Below are 25163 nucleotides of genomic sequence, written 5' to 3'. Positions count from 1 at the left end.
ATACTGTTACATTTTCTTTCTATTGGGATTTAGATACATTCTTATTAGCAACAATTAATTGACATGGTTGTTTGTTAAGAAATATTGTATCATTATTGCACCTAGAGTTTTTTTTCTATAATTCAATACAAGTGTACAGGGCTGGAGGTTGCTATAAATGCATTTATAGTTTTTTATTTATTTTAGACAAAGTTGCTGAGTAAACAAAGCTGCCTAATCAAAATGGGATCAATGTTTCTGTTATTTTAGTTCCCATGTGGACAGGTCTTGTGGTTTCATAGTACTGATCCCAATACATCTCAGTAATTACTGGTTGCACTTCACAAGTACTGTACAAAACAGAGGACAACCAGTGTTTAACTGAACTTGTGGTCTCCACATTTGTGTGTTTGGTAGCATTGTGAAAACACAGTAGAATCCAGTAACTAACTGGAAATACAGATTCAAATCTCTTTAATTCCTTCACAATATTGTGCATTTATTAGGCTGTCATATGTATAATATGATGTAACACATGTTCAGTACACAAAAGGGCCATTATTGTTATCCTCTTTCAGTGTTCAGCTCTCTTTTAAAAGGCCGTCAACACCACATCCTAATTATCTGATATAATACACTCATTGGCAGGTACAGTAATACAATAAAGGAGCATAGTGGCTTAAGAACAGACTTGCCTACCCTCCAGACGTTGCGGCGGTCCCGCCCCCATCTCTGCCCACCTGCTTCTCCTCCCCAGGCTTCTTCCAGGGAGGAGAAGTTATAAGTCGGCAAGTAAGAAAGTGATTTACTAAAGCAAATTACTCTTTACATTTTAAACAATCGGTTTTAGCTTCCATGGGTTAATTTACTAAGAATCGTATCTGGTCCAAGATTGCCCGATTTTAAACACGCACAGAATCGCTGAAACACAGGAGACTTTTGACAGCTGAAACATTTAAATTTACCAAGAATGGTATTTTACTGACTCGTGTTTTTCAATTGTGTATCTGATGTTTCTCCCCGTGTTCCATGCAGCCTTCACGTATCAGTGAGATTGGCTAACGGACATGCCAATCAGCGGCCTGGCTGTTGATTGACAGACAGGCCACTCACCAATCAGCAGCCGCTTACTCTATTAGTGGCCTCTGATTGGCTGCTGGCCCGGCAAGTGCAGGAAACTTCGTGGGTTCCATCACTTGCCGGGTAAGAGCTATATGGGGTAACACATACAGCTCTTCAGTCCAAAATGTATCGGGACGTGTAGTTTTTTTGTTTTAATGGGCGGGATGCTACTGGACAAGAAGACTGACCTGCGCCAAAGGGTAGGTGAGTATTCATTTTTTTCTTTTTGAGGCATAAACTGAGATGCTACTGGAGAAGGGGACTGGACACCAGGGACAAGGTGAGTATAGTGTGAATGTGATTGTATGTATTAAACTTTTACTGTCTATGGTGTGTGTACTGTGGCTATTTTAATATTTTTTTTACAGTGGGGGTACCGGTGTCAGCCGCCTGCAGGGACTTGTAGTTGTAGTTCTACAAGTGCCAAAGAGCAGGCACGCTGAGATTTGTAGTCCCACTGTAAAAAACAATGTTACTCTATTATTATTATTATTATTAGCACTATTACCCCTGCACCCACTGACCAGGGGCGCAGGGAAGAGCCCCGGGCTTCAGCACAGGCCTGGGGTGCTCAAGAGAAGTGGGACCCATATATTGTGGGATCCCTGGCCCGGGCTGACTAGTTTGGGGTGTTAATGCTTTGGTCGAGGGACCCGGTGAAAGGGTCCCCTGGCTGCGCAATTACTCCTCGGCTAGTGGAGTTCTGTGCTGGTTTTAAAAATATGGGGAACCCTACGCCATTGTTTCCCCATATTTTTAAAACCAGGACGGCTCACAGAGCCCAGTGCTGATTCATTAAATATGGGGGACCCCTACAAATTTGTCACCATATTTTTTGGAAGCAGGACAGATGCACAAATCCCGTGGCTGGTTATTGTTTTTGAGGGGGGGCCTCGTCATTATTTAAAATGAACCCTTTTTTGGCTTAATGACAGGCAGAAACGTGTATGAATCACACTGATCTGAGCATGATTCTGCTAAACACTCTGTTCAGGAGCATGCCCGCCAAGAGCCTGCACGGGCTCAGGTACTGATGGGGGTGTGGCCAAAATTTAAAAAACTTTTGCAGAGCTGCGCGGCAGGGAGAGGGGTGCTGTGAGCCCTCCAGCCTGGTGAAAATCCAGGTAGGGGGGCACGATCATTGTGATCGCTTACCACCTCCCACAGGTAGAGGAGATTGCTGCTGCTCAGTGGCAGCGAGCAGTCTCCCGGCTCCCACTGCAGCATAGCACACAGCAGCATGTGGGCCCCTCCAACAAGCCCTGGCATGGGTAATTAGTACTCGCTCCCCCCCCCCACCTCTCAATGCCCCAGCTCAGGAGGTACTTGAGTTTGCTTTTTATCATGTAAAACCTATTGGGGAAGATGTGGGAGCCCATAGCCGGTGGGGGGGGGGGATGTCAGGTGAGGACATGCAATTCCCTATTACATAGATAACCTGGGCCAATATGTTTTACTTAACTCTTATTCTTAACATTTTGTAAAAAAAAAAATACAAAGTACAAATAATTTTTTTGTACATCTGTGAATTTGAGGAGTTTGTACTGTAGGAGATGGCACTGACCATAAAACAGATGACATGCCCAGGACTCTTGCAGTTGGGACACCTGTCTCATGTTTTAATTAAACTGTAGTCAGGCTGAATAATCAGATTATTGTCTTTAACATGACAAATACAATTTGTAAATGTATGCTCTTGCTTACACAGGCATAGATTGAAGATGGGTGTAATGTGTGCTTGGCAACTTTCTGTCTGCCCCCTCCGGAAGGTCGACCAAGCTTTCCAGCACTGTAAAGCAGGGGGCGGGGCTACGATGACGCGATTCAACACGAATCGCGTCATTGGACCCCTCCAGACCGCCTACTGTGATAGGCAAATATGGGGGGAGGAGCGGCCAAACCAGGTGACTTGCTCTCTCCTGCGGGGGGTGGGGGTTGTGGGCAGGGATCACCAGCTGTTATTCGGGAGCCCCCCGGCCATGGCGGGAGAGTTTGCAAGTATGGTGTATCTAGGCCTAATGTCAATTTACCCCCACACGCACACAATAAATTCAGGACCAGATTAACAAAAGGACGGGTGGAGTTGCAGCTCCAGGCTCCCATTGAAAATAAGCCCACAGGAAACTGACAGCATTGACAGGAAAACCTTTTTCCTGTCACAGACTGCCAGCAGCCATCCTCCCAGGCCCCTGCCTCCTCTAGCCCCGACACTGCACTTGCACTCTCGCCTGTCAGTGAGCTCAGTACTTAAACTAGGGATGTGAAGGCTCGGATAGGTTAGAGTTTGCACGCCGAGTTCGGATTTTTCCCTAAAAAAAAACGGAACTCAGAAAGAGGCAAAACGTCATCTTGCATGGACAAACATCATCATTCCTGGACAAAGTCCTTAATGTGTACTTAATGAATTGGGGACACAGCAGCATGGTATATTTTAGTATTTAGGACACTGATGTGCAGTATATCATGTATTGGGGACACTAATGTGGGGCTTAATTAGGTATTGGGGCACTGTAATGGGGCATATCATTTATTGGGTACAAGGAAATCTCTGTTGGGCACTATTGTGCATAGTAGACACTCGAATATTTTTCTCAAAACTTGGTCAACAGCATGTGGGTTTTATGTATTTTATATGGCTGAGAAGAGTGTATTTGGGGAGAAGGAGGGGTAGGGCCTGTAGGGTGAAGTTTTGTCTAGGGCGTCTAGAAACCCTGCACTTGCCTTGTGTCTGGGCCCTCCTCCTCCCTGCACCCAGCTCACCTCATACTGCTGCCGCCAAACACTTATATAATTCGGTCAATTCAGTATATGATGCCCCGGTGCCTTCTAAGACCAAACGCTACATATGTATGTAGAGAGAGGTGGGACTCCAGGGACTGGCACAATGTAGAAAAATACTTGTCACCACATTGTGCCTGTCCCTGGAGTGCCAACTCTCTGCTGTTACATATATAATGTATGTGTATATGCATATACAGTCAGGTGCATAAATATTGGGACATTGACAGAATTTTCATATTTTGGCCTCTATTCACCACCACAAAGGCATTGAAATGAAACAAACAAGATGTGCTTTAACTGCAGACTTTCAGATTTAATTTGAGGGTAATTACATCCAAATCAGGTGAACGGTGTAGGAATTACAACGGCTTCTATATGTGCCTCCCACTTTTTAAGGGGCCAAAAGTAATGGGACTATCAACTCAAAAGCTATTTCATGGACAGGTGTGGGCTATTCCCTCGTTATTTCATTATCAATTAAGCAGGTAAAAGGTCTGGAGTTGATTCTAGGTGTGACATTTGCATTTGGAATCAGTTGCTGTCGACTCTCAATATGAGATCCAAAGAGCTGTCACTATCAGTGAAGCAAGCCATCATTAGGCTGAAAAATCAAAACAAACCCATCAGAGAGATAGCAAAAACATTAGGTGTGGCCAAATCAACTGTTTGGAACATTCTTAAAAAGAAAGAACGCACCGGAGAGCTCAGCAACACTAAAAGACCCGGAAGACCACGGAAAACAACTGTGGTGGATGACAGAAGAATTATTTCCCTGGTGAAGAAAAACCCCTTCACAACAGTTGGCCAAATCAAGAACATTCTCCAGGAGGTAGGTGTATATGTGTCAAAGTCAACAATCAAGAGAAGACTTCACAAGAGTGAATTCACCACAAGATGTAAACCATTGGTGAGCCGCAAAAACAGGAAGACCAGATTAGAGTTTGCCAAACAACATCTTAAAAAGCCATTGCAGTTCTGAAACAACATCCTATGGACAGATGAGACAAAGATCAACTTGTACCAGAGTGATGGGAAGAGAAGAGTATGGAGAAGGAAAGGAACTGCTCATGATCCAAAACATACCACCTCATCAGTGAAGCATGGTGGTGGTAGTGTCATGGCGTGGGCATGTATGGCTGCCAATGGAACTGGTTCCCTTGTATTTATTGATGATGTGACCGCTGACAAAAGCAGCAGAATGAATTCTGAAGTGTTTCGGGCAATATTATATGCTCACATTCAGTCAATTGCTTCAGAACTCATTGGACGGCGCTTCACAGTGCAGATGGACAATGACCCGAAGCATATTGCAAAAGCAACCAAAGAGTTTTTTAAGGCTAAAAAGTGGAATGTTATACAATGGCCAAATCAATCCCCTGACCTGAATCTGATTGAGCATGCATTTCACTTGATGAAGACAAAACTGAAGGGAAAATGCCCCAAGAACAAGCAGGAACTGAAGACATTTGCAGTAGAGGCCTGGCAGAGCATCACCAGGGATGAAACCCAGCGTCTGGTGATGTCTATGCGTTCCAGACTTCGGGCTGTAATTGCCTGCAAAGGATTTGCAACAAAGTATTAAAAAGTGAAATTTAGATTTAGGATTGTTTAGTTTGTCCCATTACTTTTGGCCCCTTAAAAAGTGGGAGGCACATATAGAAACCGTTGCAATTCCTACACCGTTCACCTGATTTGTATATGTATACATGTATAAGCTTCACTTAGTGACACTTTTTTTTTGTACTCACTATGGGGTATTGATCTAATATCTGCTTGGTAAAGCTATTAATAAGATTAGGTCCTTTTTATATATGGAGATGTCCCTTTCATGACATCACTAAGTGACCCACATGCACTATAGTAGGGAGGTTACAAATTCATGTGATCAGGTATTTTCTTTTTATTTGTAGACTTTCACATTACACTGATGATCTAAGCGGAGTGGGGAATACAATTGAGGTGATCGAATGAAGGCGTTAGCCACAGCCCATGATGCAGACCACACCCCCACAGCACTGGTCACGCCCCCTCAGTGCTGAACCTTTACCATTTAGGGGTAACATGCTGAGTGACTACTACTACAGACGCATATATTGATTTGGCAGTATCATGTTATTATATTTCAATGACTCTGCACTCGCAAACATTACACAATTAGGGCTCAACCAGAAATAGATACATATGATCATCATAGGTACAGATATGTCCTCTTGCACCTTTGCTGTGTACGCGGAAAATCATGCCATGCATGGCACGAGGCATGCACCCGCGAACGGATATACGCACTGCACCCACGACTCCATAGAATTGCATGGTGCGATCGCAGTGTGTGCCATAGCGTACCATAGCATACGCTGTTGTGGGTAATCGGATGTCGCGATGCGTGCGCACATTTGTAGCACGATCAGCAAGGATGTAAGAGGACACATCTGAATATAGGGAAATACATGTAGAGGTTGGGTCTCCCGTATCCAAATATTCTGAAATACATTTTTTTTAGCATGACTGAGATAGTGAAACCTTTGCTTTCTGAGGGTTCAATGTACACAAACTTTGTTTAAAACACAAAATTATTAAAAATAAAGTATAAAATTACCTTCAGGCTTTGTGTATAAGGTGTATATGAAACAAATTAATTTCATGTTTGTACACAAACTTTGCTTGAGCCACAAAATTATTGAAAATATTGTATAGAATTACCTGTGTATAAGGTGTATATAAAACATAAATGCAAATCCTCAACCTCTTGTGAAACTTCGGAAGTGTCTCAGGATTTGAAGTCAACCTCTCAAAATCAATAGATATTTATCTTGGGTCACTGTGACACAGACTGCACCGCGTGTGTAGCGCTGACCGGACGGAGTTCGGTCAGCGCTACACAAGTGACACACACAGCCGCCGGCTCCGGCAGCTGTGTGTTTGTTTTGATCAGCAGCCAATGAGAGTCTGTCAGACTCTCATTAACTGCTGCTGTGCCCACTGCGGGAGCTGCTCCATCTTCCGGCTCCCGCAGTGGGCAATGGGAGAGGCGTCATGATGTCATGACGTCTCTCCCATAATGCAGAGCGGCCTGGCCCGGGAAGGACAGACGGAGGAGCGGATGGCGACGGCGGGAGCGGGAATTGAGGTAAGTGTTTTTTTTATTTTTTTTATTACGTGTGTCTACTGGGGGAGGGGCGGGCACTACAAGGGGGGACTACTAATACTGGGGGCACTACAAGGGGGGGACTACTACTACTGGGGGCAATACAAGTGGGGGACTACTACTGGGGGCAATACAAGGGGAGGACTACTACTACTGGGGGCACTACAAGGGGGGGGGACTACTACTACTGGGGGCACTACAAGGGGGGAACCACTACTGGAGGCACTACAAGAGGGAGGGCTACTACTGGGGGCACTACAAGAGGGAGACCACTACTGGGGGCACTACAAGGGAGATATCACTACTGGGGGCACTACAAGGGAGGGGCGACTACAGGGGGGGGCACTACAAGGGCGGACCACTACTGGCAGCACTGTAAGGTGGAGACCACTACTGGGGATTGTTACTGGGGGCACTTCAAGTGGGGGACTACAACTGGGGGAACTACTACTGGGGGCACTAAAAGCGGGGGACTACTACTACAAGGGGGGGACTACTACTACTAGGGGCACTACAATGGGGGACTACTACTACTAGGGGCACTACAAGGGGAGGGGACAACTACTAGGGGCACTGCATAGGTGGGAGGGGACTACTACTAGGGGCACTACATGGGGGGAGGGGACTACTACTAGGGGCACTACATAGGGGGGAGGGGACTACCACTGGGGTCACTGCATCGAGGGACCACTGCTGGGGGCTCTATAAAAAGGGCAATACTGGAGGTACTGCATAGGGGGAGACTACAACTGGTGCCACTATTTAAGGGGCACTGCATAAAGGTTACCACTATTGGGGGCACTGCATGGGGGGTGGACTGCTACTGGGGGCACTATATAAGGGGCACTGCATAGGGGTACCACTACTGGGGGCACTATATAAGGGGCTTACTACTGGGGGCACAAGGGGCATTGCACAGGGGGGACCACTACTGGGGGCACTTTATAAGGGGCACTGCATAGGGGGGATCACTACTGGGGCACTACTTGAGGCCTGCATAAGGGGGTCCTCTCGCGCACGCACGTTCTTCGGGCACCCTGGCTACACGCTACTCCTCTGCCAGGGCCGCCTGCATGCATTTGCCCCCCAGGCTAAAAGTTGCCAGCCAGCCCCTGATTGAGGGGTTCTCGGAAAGAGATTGGTCAAATCCATTGGATGATTTGTTGGGTTCCCCACCTGCAAGAAAGGCCATATCTGCACACTACACATTCTTATGCTCTCCAATGGACCATTCCACTAGTCAATCAGGAATAAAACAATGGCTCGTGGTTTTTCCAAGTCTTAATTGCCCCGTATTAGTTAAAGACTTAACTTCCTCATGTCACTTAATCCCTTCAATGCAATATCAGGAATTATTTTATATTATATTTCATAGAGCTTACTACTCACCCCACAGACAATATTTGGCAGGTATGTCCTCCTCTCACGAGTGCCGCCACTGCCGGACACCTAGAGCTGATCTTTTTCAGGATTCAGGTAAAAAAAAATTTCTATGGATCATTTAGTGAATTATTTGCCATTTACAGCAGAATGGGCCATTTTTGGTATTATACCAGAGAGTCAGCGGATTACCAAAGGTTGCAGAAAGTTGCTACAAGAATGGCATCTGCCTCACCAACCTTCCTTGCAATTATTTAAACGGAAAATCCACCACATCTATCAGATGGACTGGATGGAAACAACCTTAAATAAAGACAGATTAGTTTCTAAATTTTTTGACTCCTGGGAGAGTTATGTCTCCATCCTTCTGATGGACTTCCAGAGTCGTATTAAACATTCGCTTCATAACACAGAATGGTATGAAACCAGGATTTTATTGGGTGACCCTCCCATATTACTAGAGGGTTAGGCCCTTTTTTTGGGGGGGGGGATGTCTGTTGATTTTGGGCTCTTCTTGGCTCTCCTCATCTCTAGGGTGGCTTTGGATGGAATAAATCTCCAAGTTATCAAATGGACTGTGATGTATGCGCCTGTGTCTTCAGGAATATCACCATTTTATTTATATGTACCATTGTATAATCTTATGTTTTACTATGTGGAGCTTCGGATACATACAGTCAGGTGCATAAATATTGGGACATTGACAGAATTTTCATATTTTGGCCTCTATTCACCACCACAATGGCTTTGAAATGAAACAAACAAGATGTGCTTTAACTGTAGACTTTCAGATTTAATTTGAGGGTAATTACATCCAAATCAGGTGAACGGTGTAGGAATTACAATGGTTTCTATATGTGCCTCCCACTTTTTAAGGTGCCAAAAGTAATGGGACAAACTAAACAATCCTAAATCTAAATTTCAGTTTTTAATACTTTGTTGCAAATCCTTTGCAGGCAATTACAGCCTGAAGTCTGGAACGCATAGACATCACCGGACGCTGGGTTTCATCCCTGGTGATGCTCTGCCAGGCCTCTACTGCAAATGTCTTCAGTTCCTGCTTGTTCTTGGGGCATTTTCCCTTCAGTTTTGTCTTCATCAAGTGAAATGCATGCTCAATCGGATTCAGGTCAGGGGATTGACTTGGCCATTGCATAACATTCCACTTTTTAGCCTTAAAAAACTCTTTGGTTGCTTATGCAGTATGCTTCGGGTCATTGTCCATCGGCACTGTGAAGCTCCATCCAATATTGCCCGAAACACTTCAGAATTCATTCTGCTGCTTTTGTCAGCAGTCACACCATCAATAAATACAAGGGAACCTGTTCCATTGGCAGCCATACATGTCCACGCCATGACACTACCACCACCATGCTTCACTGATGAGGTGGTATGTTTTGGATCATGAGCAGTTCCTTTCCTTCTCCATACTCTTCTCTTCCCATCACTCTGGTACAAGTTGATCTTTGTCTTATCTGTCCATAGGATGTTGTTCCAAAACTGTAATGGCTTTTTTAGATGTTGTCTGGCAAACTCTAATCTGGTCTTCCTGTTTTTGTGGCTCACCAATGGTTTACATATTGTGGTGAACCCTCTATATTCACTCTTGTGAAGTCTTCTCTTGATTGTTGACTTTGACACATATACACCTACCTCCTGGAGAGTGTTCTTGATTTGGCCAACTGTTGTGAAGGGGTTTTTCTTCACCAGGGAAATTATTCTTCTATCATCCACCACAGTTGTTTTCCGTGGTCTTCCGGGTCTTTTGGTGTTGCTGAGCTCTCCGGTGCGTTCTTTCTTTTTAAGAATGTTCCAAACAGTTGATTTGGCCACACCTAATGTTTTTGCTATCTCTCTGACGGGTTTGTTTTGATTTTTCAGCCTAATGATGGCTTCCTTCACTGATAGTGACAGCTCTTTGGATCTCATATTGAGAGTCGACAGCAATTGATTCCAAATGCAAACGTCACACCTAGAATCAACTCCAGACCTTTTACCTGCTTAATTGATAATGTAATAACGAGGGAATAGCCCACACCTGTCCATGAAATAGCTTTTGAGTTGATAGTCCCATTACTTTTGGCCCCTTAAAAAGTGGCAGGCACATATAGAAGCCGTTGTAATTCCTACACCATTCACCTGATTTGGATGTAATTACCCTCAAATTAAATCTGAAAGTCTGCAGTTAAAGCACATCTTGTTTGTTTCATTTCAATGCCTTTGTGGTGGTGAATAGAGGCCAAAATATGAAAATTCTGTCAATGTCCCAATATTTATGCACCTGACTGTATATGCATATACACATACATTATATATTTAACAGCAGAGAGTTGGCACTCCAGGGACAGGCACAATGTGGTGACAAGTATTTTTTTACATTGTGCCAGTCCCTGGAGTCCCACCTCTCTCTACATACATATGTAGCGTTTGGTCTTAGAAGGCACCGGGGCATCATATACTGAATTGACCGAATTATATAAGTGTTTGGCGGCAGCAGTATGAGGTGAGCTGGGTGCAGGGAGGAGGAGGGCCCAGACACAAGGCAAGTGCAGGGTTTCTAGACGCCCTAGACAAAACTTCACCCTACAGGCCCTACCCCTCCTTCTCCCCAAATACACTCTTCTCAGACATATAAAATACATAAAACCCACATGCTGTTGACCAAGTTTTGAGAAAAATATTCGAGTGTCTACTATGCACAATAGTGCCCAACAGAGATTTCCTTGTACCCAATAAATGATATGCCCCATTACAGTGCCCCAATACCTAATTAAGCCCCACATTAGTGTCCCCAATACATGATATACTGCACATCAGTGTCCTAAATACTAAAATATACCATGCTGCTGTGTCCCCAATTCATTAAGTACACATTAAGGACTTTGTCCAGGAATGATGATGTTTGTCCATGCAAGATGACGTTTTGCCTCTTTCTGAGTTCCGTTTTTTTTTAGGGAAAAATCCGAACTCGGCGTGCAAACTCTAACCTATCCGAGCCTTCACATCCCTAGTTTAAGTACTGAGCTCACTGACAGGCGAGAGTGCAAGTGCAGTGTCGGGGCTAGAGGAGGCAGGGGCCTGGGAGGATGGCTGCAGTTAAAGCACATCTTGTTTGTTTCATTTCAAAGCCATTGTGGTGTTGTATAGAGGCCAAAATATGAAAATTCTGTCAATATCCCTATATTTATGCACCTGACTGTATGTATCCACTGATATATCCTATTTTATATTGTATCATGTATATTTATTGTAATGTGATGTGATGCTTAATTAAAAGTATTAACAAAAAAAAAAAAACAAATGCATTCTTTATTTAGATTTGGGTCTCATTCCCAAGATATTTCATTATGGTATGCACATATTCCAAAATACAGAATATTCTGATATCCAAAATACCCCTGGTCCCAAGCATTTTGGATATGGGAGACTCAACCTGTAAATGCATAAATTTGGGCTGGGTGTGTTTTTTTTTTTTGCATCAAATATACATTTCTGTACTGTATATGTGACCCAAATATGTGTTTGTATTCATCTTTACATATATTTTTTTCACAATTTATGCTGGGCATACACTTTACAATCATCTTTCAGACATCTGTCCAATTTGGCTGGGAGCAAATGACAATTTGCTTACAAAAACTGAAAAACCCAACAAAAATGGTCATTCAGACAAATTGGTTAAACAAAACGAATGTAACCAATTTGATCAATAATTTTTGTCTATTTTGGAAGCTTTTCAGCAGGGCCTTCTCTGTTAATACCAAAGGTCGATTTTGGTTGAGTTTGAATTTTTGTTCTATTTGTTTTTGCAAATCAGAAATTTACAAAAGGCAAAACCGACTATAAAACTGACTATGAAACTGAATCCCAACCAAAACCAAATATCGACCAAGCATCTCCAGGGATGTAGCCGAGGTAGGGGCAGGTGGCAGACAGTTCACCTCCTGGGAAGTAGCCGAGGTCAGGGCAGGCAACAAACAGTGTATCTCCTGGGATGTAGCCAAGGTTTGGGCAGGCGGTAGACAGTGTATCTCCAGGGATGTAACTGAGGTCGGGGCATGCAGTAGTGCAGCTTCAGGTATGTAGCCAAAGTTTGGGCAGGCGACAGACACAGCAGGAACAAAATGTTTTTAGGACTGTAGATTTTTCTATTTTTTTTAGTCCAGGTCTTCATCTGATGGCATAGTGTCTCCTTCCATTGGCACATTGTGATAAGTTTTAGGGCACACAAATTGAATTTTATCAAAAAGCCTCTGGTTTGTGGTAGTAATTGGTTCTTTGAAACGTTCACTATGTAACATAGGAAGTTGCTGTTTTCATGTAGATCCATGCAGTCCTTGTGCAGAGTAAGTGGGGATGCAGTTTTTCCAGTCTCTATCGCTGCCCAGTTAATTAAGGAGAAGAAGGGGTGTTCTCGCACATTGCCATTTACCCCAAGACAGAGGGACTGTTCCTTACACAGGAGCTTTGCTAAAATGTCCTTTGTTACAGGATCACTAAGCCCTGAATATGTTGGTTCTTATGTAAGGATCATTGTGTTTACCACTGAAGCTGACTTTCCAATAAAAGGGTACTTTCGTAGGGTGAGTAGATATAATATAACACCAAATGCGAACCAGTCCACACCAGCACTGTAACGCTGGCAAGTTATAATTTCTGGAGAATTATAGCCATTGGTCCCACCAAGTACTTTAGCATTGGTTTCTCCATATGCATTCAATAGGGCCAGACCAAAGTCTGTGATCTTAACATGACCCTCTGTGGTTAGCAAAATGTTCTCCAATTTTAGGTCTCAGTGAATAATTCCTCTTGAATGCATGAACTGCAATCCACAAACCAGTTCAGCAGCTATAAATTTTATTGTGGTTGGGTCCACCAATGAGGTCTCTTTCACAAAATCAAACAGATCCCCTCCACGAGCCAGTTCCATTACACAGTATAGATAGATCTCTGTGTGGAAGGCTGCATAACCATGGATCAGAAAACGTGCCATTTCAAGGACCCGACACTCAAACAAACTATTGTGATGTTCTATTATTGCTCTCTTCTTTAAGATTTTAATTAATGCTCTCTTCTTCAAAATTTTCACTGCCACTCTTTCCCTACGAATACCATCTGTTGCCAGCATCACTTTGCCATAACCTCCCTTTAAAAGTAGCGAGTGGAAAGTAAATTGTCCCACTGTTAAAGGGACAGTCTCTGTGCTTTGGTGGCTGGTGGGCATAGTGCAGCTCTCTTCTGCATTTTGCTGAACCGGTGGGATGATTGGTTGGCCTCTGATAATTGCTGTTATGAATTGATTTTTCTAATTTTGTACAAATCCAGCAATCCTGTCCCAGCATCTCTGTATAGCTGCTTTGCGTGATTTCTTTTTGGTCATCTCTTGGTCTGTCTGGTCTGCCCAATGACTGCATCCTTCCCCTGGATCTTCAGCAATGTTAAAGTTTCTCCTGTGTCTCACTCGCCAAAATCTGGGACACCTGCTGCATGCTCTTATGAACTGATCGCTTTTCTTTTGTAGAAATCCAGCAAACCTGTCCCAGCCTCTCTGTACACCTGCTACAAATGCATTCACCTTTTTATTGGCTGCTTTTGTCTGGCCTGCCTGCTTTCTCTGCGTCTCTCTGCTTTTTTGTTCTGTTTTCCTTGGATTTTCCATCTTCCTGCTTTGTCTGGAGGTTTTTTTTCTCTTAATAGTTCCCATGTTTTATCAGAAGACAACAATAGGGCTCTTAGAGAATAAAACAAACTTGCAATATTACAATATGTGATGGTGCAGTTTGGAGTTTCTGAAAACAGAGTTTCACGGGTTTCTGCAGCTGTACAAGTAGCTGTGCGATGTCACCAGTAATTGTGTTGTCACAAGCAGGTACAGTGTGCAGTTGAGCTTAGTCCTAAAGTTCATATACATTATGGCAGTTGATGTATAGGAAAGTTTTATACTGTCCAAACTGCAGACAGTACAAGTGAAATAATCCTTATTTCCCTTATCTAGAATGTAATTGTGTCCATATTAAGAAATTAAATTGAATAATTTATAAGAAAAAGGACATTTTGGAGGTGGGATTAGACTGTATTGCTGTCAGTATATATCAGAATAGAGAAGCATTTAAAAGAGCATTTTCTCTCAATTTTAGACAGTGGGTTCCAGTCAGAAATACCTCAGACTGATCTTTGTGATACTTCCTGCTATGTATTACAGAAAAAAATTACCAGTAACCTACCAGGCTTCATTTTCACTTTGACAATTTGGGGCCTATTTATCATAAACAGCCTTTTTGTGGCGATATGTTAGACTTTTATATCAATAAGCATAATGTGCTAAAGGGTGCTGGAGAGGTGGATTGATAATGAATCGGGAAGAGATGGATTGATTGGTGCTCGTGGAGGGGATTGATTAAGGAGTTCTTGGACAGGAATAGGTTAACGGATACTGGGCCTGATTCAGAGCCGGTCGCTCTGACAGAGCGCTCGCTCTGAATGAGGCCCGGTCTTTTTTTTTTTTTTTGACCACCCACAGCTATAGCGAGCGGCCATGATGATGGTCACGATGGTCAAGACCATCACGACCATCGGGCTTGCGACGAGACCCTTGTGGTAGGGTCTCGTGGCCGCAAGCCCCAGAGAGCTTTCGGCTCAAACAGAGCCGAAAGCTCTCCCACTGACATTACTTGTGATGTCAGTGGGGCCACCCCCAGACGGTAGGCGTTCTCATGGGAACGTCTCCATCTTGCCAGCCACCCCCCCGTCCTGCCTACCACCAAAGGGGGCATGCTGTCACTCAACATCGACAGCACGCCCCCTTTGGTGCGAGACCCGAAGCGACAGATTGCCCGTCGCTATCCGGGTCTCGCGCATGCGCACGACGGAGCCGGCTCCGTCGTATGCATGCGCTCTGGGCCACCATCGACCCGGTTGCGAGCGCTCAGCACTTGCGACCGGGTCTGAATCAGGCCCACTGTGTCGGGGAAATTGGATAATGGGTTATATCATTGTGATGTAGACGCATTTACTGCACAAAAAAATACTCCTGTAGCGAGCAGAGGGCCCGATTCAGACCCGTTCGCTAGGCTGCGTTCGCACGTAACTTGCCGATGTGTGGAATGTGTGCATGTGTATGCATTGCAGTGTGTGTGCGCAAACCAGTCCATGCGATCGTGAAGCGATTGCCCCTTGTACACAGACTCCTCGCTAGATTGAGTGACAGGAAGAGGCGTTTGTGGGTGGTGACAGGGGTTGGTAGATGGAAAAGGGGGAGTGGTGGTGCGAACGCAGGCGTATCTGAGCGTCTTAACGCCGTTTCATAGGCGTGCATAATTAAGACGCAGCGTCATAGTACACGTCACATGGCTGAATTATACAGTGAAGCACTCGCAGTGCTTGCGGTAGGGTATGGTCTTCCACAAGTGCTGCATATGCATCCGATGATTCTTGATGTTACCGATTGTTGCATACACTTCCTGGAGGTGACATGTATTGCTAAGGGAAAGTGGGCGTCTTAAGACAGGCTGTTGGGCGTCTAAATACACACCGTGTTCGCACGCCATGACATAGTGGGCGTGCTAATGCCTTGCAGTGCGATCACGGGATTTGCATACTTTTGCAGTGTGGAAATGCATCTAGTGAGCGGGTCTGGATTGGGCCCAGAGGCCACAAGGGACTGTTTGACGTGATTGCAGCAAAGATGATTAAGGAAATATCTGTATAATATATACAGATGAAGCACAATTATATAAGATGAGCAAAATGATCAAGTGCCCGTCAATTAGCATATTGCTCTCTCCATCCAACTCTAATCCCAGCACACTGCCCTTTGTAATGGTCAGTGGTGTGGAACGGTCTGGCACATCCTCTGCCATTCAGTGGACACCAAGCTACCCTGTATATCCAATAAAAATATCCATCTGTAAAAACAGCAAGGAGAGAATGGAGCATATGATTAGCATTACACAGTATGACACGGTGTATATCTAAAGAGGGCAAGTTGTTTTGGGCCTGTCTGTGTAGCTTTTCAAGGCATCTTCTTAATTTAAATGGCTGAATCAAATATTTTCTTGTAGAGAATCTAGGCACGTGTCTAGGGACAGCATGCGTAATCTTATACTAGTATAGATAGAGTAAAGTATGTGGCGGTTACTGTAAGTTAAGAAATGTGAAGCAATCACTAGAGTGTTGAGGATAAAGGAATTTGACCTTTTCTGCACCTTCCTACCAAAAACTCCAGTTTAAGGTTGTGTATTGTGTTACATTATAGGATTGCATCTGACAAATGAAAGGGGGGTGTAATTATTACTGGCCAACATGTCTTTTGAAAATTAGTGTAAGAATCCACAATTTGCATCCTGGACAAATTTTGTTATAAATAAATTCAAAAACAATAATCCATATAGTCCACTGTTTCTAATCTATAATGCTCTGGATTCTGATTCAGTTTTATCTAGATTAAACTACTTGTGTGCTATGAAATTAATATCTTCTAGTAAATGCCAAACATAAATTAGCCATTCTGGGCACAAAATATAGTTTATCAATTAACGAGACCAGAGGTTCCCAAACTCAGGGCCCGATTCAGACCCGCTCGCTAGATGCGTACGCTCATTCACAGTGTATGCAAATTCAGAACACACCCAGCACTATGGGGTCTATGTACTAAACAGTGATAAGTGACAGAGTGAAAAGTGATAAGTCTATGATAAGTGCCAGCCAATCAGCTCCCAACTGTCATTTTTCAAACACAGCCTGTGAGATGACAGTTGGAAGCTGATTGGCTGGCACTTATCACAGACTTATCACTTTTCACTCTGTCACTTATCACTGCTTAGTACATAGACCCCTCTGTCTTGGCGTGCATTCACTTTCTGTATGTAGATGCCCACCAGCCTGTCTTAAGATGCCCACTTGCGCACGTCATCTCCAGGAAGTGTATGCAACCATCGGTACATCGGGTACCATCAGAAGCGAACGCAGCGCTTGCGGTAGATTATACCCTACCGCAGGCACTGCGAGCACTTCAGTGTAAAAACCAGCCAGGTGACCTGTACAATGATGCTGCCTGTTAATTATCTGAAACGGCATTAAGACGCTCAGGCACGCCTGCGTTCGCACCTCCACACCCCCATTTCTAGTGGCCTGCCCCTATTATCACCCACAAACGGCCTCTCCTGTCACTCACTCTACTGGGTTGTCTATCCTCTGAGCTAGACAATAGCCTGAAAGTGTAAAATGATCATATAGAGTTTGACTCCATCACACTGTAAATGGATTACGTGCCGACTTAACAACTCACAAATCTACATATTAATAGGCAGTTTTGCAAATCAAAGCAATAAATAGAGTAGCTCTTAAGTAACATCATGTCTTATAACTGCAGCTATTTACCATCCCAGTATGAAGATCCCTTGTGGCTACAAACTGTAACAGTAAAACATCCCATCTGTCCAAACGCTGAATAGATGTTATTGTATGCAGCCAAACTTGGTAAATCAGAATTTACAAAAATCTTTTGACTCATGTGGTTCTTCTGGGAAAAGAGGTCGGAAGTCTGTAAAAGTATGTGTGTGAGATCCTGGGAAAATATGCAGTTTTTAACTCTGTAGAATGCAAATTGGCTTTCTCAGCCAGAATGAAAACAGTTTTTTTCCTGGGCACTTGAAAGAATCTCACTGAAAGTCTGTGAACAAAGGTGCACTCGGCAGTACCCAGTCTCGGACCACTGGCATCCAATAACACATTTGTTCAAATGCTGCTGAGATTTAATAATGATAGTACTTTAACCCTGTGTGCTACAGGGGCTTCTTATACTGTACCGATCACTGTATGATACTGTACAAGTTTTTACTCCCAAAAACAGAGTTTTCATAATGAAACAAATGTTCAAGCATCAGCTTTCCGATATTTATATCCAGTTCTAGAATGCTGAAAAAAAGACTGTAGTCATACTAAGTGATATGTTCCCCATTTGGATATTTTATTCATACAGTATTTGTTGCTTTGATTGATTCCCCCCACAAATCAATGTGGCAGAGGTTTTTCCCCACTGATGCCATAATGAAACTGCTTACCCCATCTATAGTTTCCTACTCCCCAGGAATATTTATCTGAAGAATTTACAAAGGCAGCAGATCCACTGCTTGGGCAGCTTCCTTGTGAGTCTTCTAGTGTGTATCGGGGGTTTAAGCTCTGTAACATAATGCAGCCGCTATAATGCTGCACAGTAGGATTCAGAACATTGGGGTACACATATCCCCTTTAAGGAAATATCTTAATCGTCATAATTGTCATAATTTCTCCATTCTTCACCCACCCAACCCAGTTCTACAACCTAAATCCTACTTATCACCTCTTTCCACTTCTACTACTTCATACGTAAGATCTTCTCATTACCATTCAATACTTTGTTCTAGTTCCACCACCTAATACCACTTTCTAGTTCCACCAACTAATTTTCTCTTGCCCACATTTACTCAGACTCACTATACTCCTTACCACCCTTACTTAAAAACATTGCCTAAATCCTCCTCACTCATCACTTCACAACTTCACCGCTTATATTCTCCTTAACCATTCCCTTCCCAGTTTCAACACCTAAGTTCTCAGCCACCTCACTTCAGCATCACCATCTATTGTCTTCACTCATCCCTACCCAATTCCACAACCAAAAGTGCAAGATATGCCTCTACTATATTTCTTGGACCATGTAATTCTTGGACATAGCTGTGTCGCTCTCTCATTCCTATACCAACCAGTGGCGGGCTGGGCCGGGGGGCAGGGTGCCATGTGCCCCCCGGGCCGCAGCGTCATTCGCGCCGTGGGCAGTCTGTGTCACTGTGACACAGACTGCACTGCATGTGTAGCGCTGACCGGACGGAGTTCGGTCAGCGCTACACAAGTAACAAACACACAGCCACCGGCTTCGGCAGCTGTGTTTTTGTTTTGATCAGCAGCCAATGAGAGTCTGTCAGACTCTCATTAGCTGCTGCTGCGCCCACTGCAGGAGCCGCTCCATCTTCCGGCTCCCGCAGTGGGCAATGGGAGAGGCGTCATGATGTCATATGATGTCTCTCCCATAATGCAGAGCGGCCCGGCCCGGGAAGGACAGACGGAGGAGCGGATGGCGACGGCGGGAGCGGGGATTGAGGTAAGTGTTTTTTTTTTTTTTTTTATTACGTGTGTCTAATGGGGGAGGGGCAGGCACTACAAGGGGGGGCTACTAATACTGGGGGCACTACAATGGGGGGATTACTACTTCTGGGGGCAATACAAGTGGGGGACTACTACTACTGGGGGCAATACAAGGGGGGGGACTACTACTACTGGGGGCACTACAAGGGGGGAACCACTACTGGAGGCACTACAAGGGGGGGCTACTACTGGGGGCCCTACAAAGGGGGAACCAGTACTGGGGGCACTACAAGAGGGAGGGACTACTACTGGGGGCACTACAAGAGGGAGACTACTACTGTGGGCACTACAATGGGGATATCACATAGGGGGGAGGGGACTGCTACTAGGGGCACTACATAGGGGGGAGGGGACTACCACTGGGGGCACTGCATTGAGGGACCAAAGCTGGGGGCTCTATAAAAAGGGCAATACTGGGGGTAGTGCATAGGGGCAGACTACAACTGGTGCCACTATTTAAGGGGCACTGCATAAGGGTTACCACTATTGGGGGCACTGCATGGGGGGTGGACTGCTACTGGGGGCACTATATAAGGGGCACTGCATAGGGGTACCACTACTGGGGGCACTGTATAAGGGGCACTGCATAGGGGGGATCACTACTGGGGGCACTACTGGAGGCCTGCATAAGGGGGTCCTCTCGCGCACGCACATTCTTCGGGCACCCTGGCTACACGCTACTCCTCTGCCAGGGCCGCCTGCATGCATTTGCCCCCCAGGCTAAAAGTTGCCAGCCAGCCCCTGATACCAACCAACCTATGATATTCTTTCATATGTTAACCTACATAAGGCTCTGAAACCATACAGGAGATAAGGATGAAATATTTCCACTGAGGCCTAGAAAGGTTTAGGCTGGCCACAACCCAACCTTAGAGAAATGATTGTATCTCTGATTTTTTTTTTTAACTGACAATTGTAATTCTGTAATATTTGTTAAATATTTCAAATGCACTTGTGTCATCTAGGTAACTTGTCACGCCTGGTTGAAGGAATTCCCTCGGTCTTTGATGTAAACACATTATCACATGACTAGTTCTAGAACTTTCATCCACTCACACATCTATTCCTTAACTGCCTTCCCCAAGCAGAAATATTGATGCCGTCTGCTTCACTTATATTAAACAATTTTGTGGAACCAGATTTTGTACCACAGGAATAAACCCTATAATCATTTTCTGTAACATTTCAGCTGTAGAAGTCCAATTATCTTTGCTGCTGACCACATAAGTGTAAGTTTAGCATTTTCCAACTGGGATGCTGAGACGCTAAAGATACACAAATACACATTTAGTCATTTTATATTATTCATCTTTGTGCCGCGTTCAGTTTTTTAAAGTCATGATTATCTGGGCACTGTTTTTCAGATGATGCACAGATGTAACTAAAATATAACTTAGAAAATTATGTGTTTCCACAGCAGTGTTCAGCTTTTATGCATTCTGAAGCACATTTTTGGCCTCACTAAGCATTAGGAGCAAATCCAGTTAAAGAAAATAAATGTGCATACCCCCCCCCCTCACGCACTGAGGGACGTGGCCTTGCTGCACCCCCCCCCCTTCCCCCATTTTGTCACTCTGGGGGTATGCTGGGCCATTCCAGAGACTCTTCACACACTGTGAAGATGCCATGCGAATGGCATCTACTCCCCCGCTGCTCTGCTATGCAGCAGTGTGTGCTCCCCCCACACCGTAGGACACTGGCCCTCATTCAGAGGCACTCGCAAGAAGCGAGCGCTCGTTCTGGATGAGGGCGGCCCCTTGTTTTTTTAAGTGCGGCCTCCTGGTCGCTAGCTAAGCTGTGGGTTACCACCCACAGCTTTAGCGACCGACCAGGTTGATGGTCGCGATGGTCAAGACCATCGCGACTATCGGGGCTTGTGACGAGACCCTAAGGTTGGGTCTCGGCAACCGCAAGCCCCAGGGAGCAGGAAGCTCCCCACTGACATCACTGCTGATGTCAGTGCGGCCACCCACAAAACGGCAGGCATTCCTTAAGGAACGCCTCCGTTTGTGAAACCACCCCCCCGCCACGCCTACAAAACGGGCCGAACTATCGATCAACATCGACAGCCGGCCCTTTTGTAGTGTGCTCCGGAGCGAGAGAGTTTCACTCTCGCTCCGGGGCTTGCACACGCGCAGTGCGGCCGCTGCGTGTGCGCAGGGCCTAAACATCGACCCGGTTGCGATCGCTCAGCGCTTGTGACCGGGTCTGAATGAGGACCAATGTCCCAAAAAAGTGGTACAGTGGGGAGGCATAAATGTGTACCTCAACAAACCGTGTTGTGCTGCAAGGGGGTGGGAGCGTATGCCTTTTGTGCCAATAAAAATGCTGCAATTTGCGGTATTTAGGTCTAAAATGGTCTTTAGTGACCAATCAACATCCCAGCAAATAAATCTACATAATGAGTTAATGGAGGAAAAAATTCTGATAATATATTATTGTGATAAACATTTTCTCAAAAACAAACCACTATCAAAATGCTCACTTGACCCAACCCTAAGACACACAGACCAGCTCTCTGAGATCCCACCATACAGTGAGTTCTGGGATTGTTACTGTTTTATCTCTCTTCACTTTCCCTACACTAATAAATATAATAAGAGTATCTCATGCATTACTGGAATCACTAGTCACTAGGCTCCATTTTACATGAGCATTGGTTTACTCCACATCAGGCCAATATACTGTATCCTGTTGATTGCAAAGATAGATATTTTCCCCATTGATTCGAATGATTCATCCAATACAACAACGTTTTTGCCACAAGTAATAACCTGCTCTGAAGTCATTGGTTTTCCCTTTACTTCACAATGTAAAGCTTATTTAACAATATTAAGATACTGTAGAAATAATAGATCAAAACATAAAAAAGTTGTTTTTTTAACAGGATTTTTTCAAATGTAAAGGTTTTAAACTGGATTTACACTAAAATACTTGGACAAATAAACCTGTATGTATTCATATGTATTCATATGTTTTCCTGTAGAAATACCGTAGTAAATCACATGAGCATAGCCAATATACTAAACAGTATTTATGATGTAGGACCAATAATGAAAAATTGTTCATAAAATAAAATAATGACATAGACAGAACTTGTGGTGCATTCTTGTAACTATGTCTTGTCTCTCTCTCCAGGTACATACATTTCGGGGTCCACACTGGTGTGAATACTGTGCTAATTTCATGTGGGGTCTAATTGCTCAGGGAGTCAGGTGTTCAGGTAAAGTAACCATATGTCATGTACTTTATGAATGTATTTATTCTTCTTAATGGCTCTTGTTATATTGCCAAGATCAATATACCCTATATTATCATATCTCTTAGCGTATTACCTTTGGATAAATCGGCAGCAAGGCCGTTCCTACAGAAACTGATGACACAATCACTGCTTTTACAGACCTGTTCATTGGTCAAATGTTACAGATTATGAGATCAGCTTCTGTCATTTTACAGATTGTGGGGTCTTTTTACAGTGTTAGGAGACAGAGTGAAAAGTGATAAGGTGCCAGCCAATCAGCTCCCAACTGTCATTTTTCAAACACAGCCTGTGAGATGACAGTTGGGAGCTGATTGGCTGGCACCTTATCACTTTCTTATCACTTTTCACTCTGTCTCCTAACACTGCTTAGTAAATAGACCCCTAAGTTTGAAAAACAACAGTTAAAAGCTGATTGGTTGGTACCTTATCTCGCTCCACTTTATCTCTCTTCAAGGCTTGGAACATCTGCCCCTATGTGCTTGTTGTTTTTGTGTTTCTGGAAGTAGGGAACAATATGTAGTGCAAAAAAACAAAAGATTCTGCACAGAACAATTTCTTTTTCATGGATGTACCAACACATATATCATTACTGTATGAATTTACATCATTAAGGTTTGTTGGTGGTGCTCCCAAAGCTCAAAGATACATATATAAAGACAAAAAGAGAAAAAGTAGAGCTAGTCACTGGGGCACTCTTGTAAATAATTAGATGTTTAATAAAACATAACTTTTAATATTCATCAATAAAATAATGAGGCACCATACATTCTGTCCACAAAGTATAGATGATACAAAATTCATCATCTATTATTGTGTAAAGCGGCGAAATATTAATTAAATCTCTATATCGTGGGTACAAAGGTATTGATGATTAAACAAATCAATTTAAACATATAATAGGTTTTGCTGCTCTGCCTGTGCATAGAAATCCCAATCAACTTCTTTTAACCTACAGCACCTGGTATTCCCAGGAGGTCTCCCATCCAAGTACTAGCCAGGCCTATCACTGGTTAGCTGCCAAGATCAGACGAGATTGGGCAATCATGTGATGTAAGGCTGTAGGTGTAATAATAATGGGTTGTAACAGCACTGGGTCAGAACAGCAACCATGAATGTAGGGCTATCTCAGTGGATAGTCCATTTATTGTTTAAAATATAGTGTTCAAAGAAAGTGTTGCATAGGCACACATAATTTGTTACACATACATACATCAATTAAATTATCTGTATAGTTTATATAATGTGTAACGCAAGATAGAAACAATGAATAGTTATCAAAACAAAAATTATTCAGTTATATTCATAACATCTTAATAGTCAATATATTTGATGTAACAAATATTACTTTGATTGATAGAAGCTCACAATGAGATGTTTTAAAGTCGTTTCTATGATGTAATATGGTGATATAACGTCACATAAATATAGCATAAACAGGTAATGCTATAAGACAACACTTTTCCTCAATTCAAGTGTATCAGTCCTGCAAAGACTGATCTAAATAAGAGCATACACACTAGGGTCCCAGACCACACAAGAGTATTCATACAATACCAGTCCCAAAGTTGAGATTGTCAGGAGTCCATTCCGTACACAGATTGATTCTCCTGGTGAGATTATATAACACAGGACGCGCGTTTCGCCCGAATGAGGGCTTGTTCACCTCATGCATGAGGTGAACAAGCCCTCATTGTTTTGAATTTAATTGATGTATGTACTTGGATGGGAGACCTCCTGGGAATACCAGGTGCTGTAGGTTAAAAGAAGTTGATTGGGATTTCTATGCACAGGCAGAGCAGCAAAACCTATTATACGTTTAAATTGATTTGTTTAATCATCAATACCTTTGTACCCACGATATAGAGATTTAATTAATATTTTGCCGCTTTACACAATAATAGATGATGAACTTTGTATAATCTACACTTTGTGGATAGAATGTATGGTGCCTCATTATTTTATTGATGAATATTAAAAGTTATGTTTTATTAAACATCTAATTATTTACAAGAGTGCCCCAGTGACTAGCTCTACTTTTTCTCTTTTTGTCTTTATAACAATATGGAGTGGGTTGGTAGAGACATTAGTATAGCCAGTAAGAGACATGTAGATTTAATAACCTTCTAAAAAGGAAAAGTGTTGCCCATAGCAACCAATCAGATTGTAACTATCCATTATCCATGCTAGTACAATCTAGGCAAATTATAGAATCTAACTGGATACTGCGGACACACCTCCACTTTTACTTTTCAGTAGCTTTAGCAAATTGGTCCATTGTAGGCATGACCATCGGTGGGCTGCCCATCGGTGGTA

General features: G+C 43.6%; 1 protein-coding gene and 2 pseudogenes across 2 annotated transcripts in view; 1 reads left to right on the top strand and 2 right to left on the bottom strand.

The window, feature by feature from the left end:
- The window catches only part of CHN2 (chimerin 2), a 183285-nt gene that overhangs the window by 118102 nt on the left and 40020 nt on the right, over positions 1 to 25163 (top strand). For both annotated transcript variants that reach the window (XM_088445461.1, XM_088445460.1), the window contains one exon: positions 22727 to 22811. In XM_088445461.1, coding sequence (XP_088301587.1) covers positions 22727 to 22811 — 85 coding nt within the window. The remainder of the gene's footprint in view (positions 1 to 22726; positions 22812 to 25163) is intronic.
- LOC148507908 (protein kinase C delta type-like) lies at positions 12565 to 14111 on the bottom strand (annotated as a pseudogene).
- Positions 23797 to 23914, bottom strand: LOC148507907 (5S ribosomal RNA; annotated as a pseudogene).

The sequence above is a fragment of the Taudactylus pleione genome, unplaced genomic scaffold (genome assembly GCF_031769625.1).
Source record: "Taudactylus pleione unplaced genomic scaffold, aTauple2 ptg000380l, whole genome shotgun sequence".
NCBI classification, from domain to species: Eukaryota; Metazoa; Chordata; class Amphibia; order Anura; family Myobatrachidae; genus Taudactylus; species Taudactylus pleione.
The sequence above is the reverse complement of the archived record's forward strand: the minus strand, read 5'-3'. Positions and strand labels throughout refer to the sequence as shown.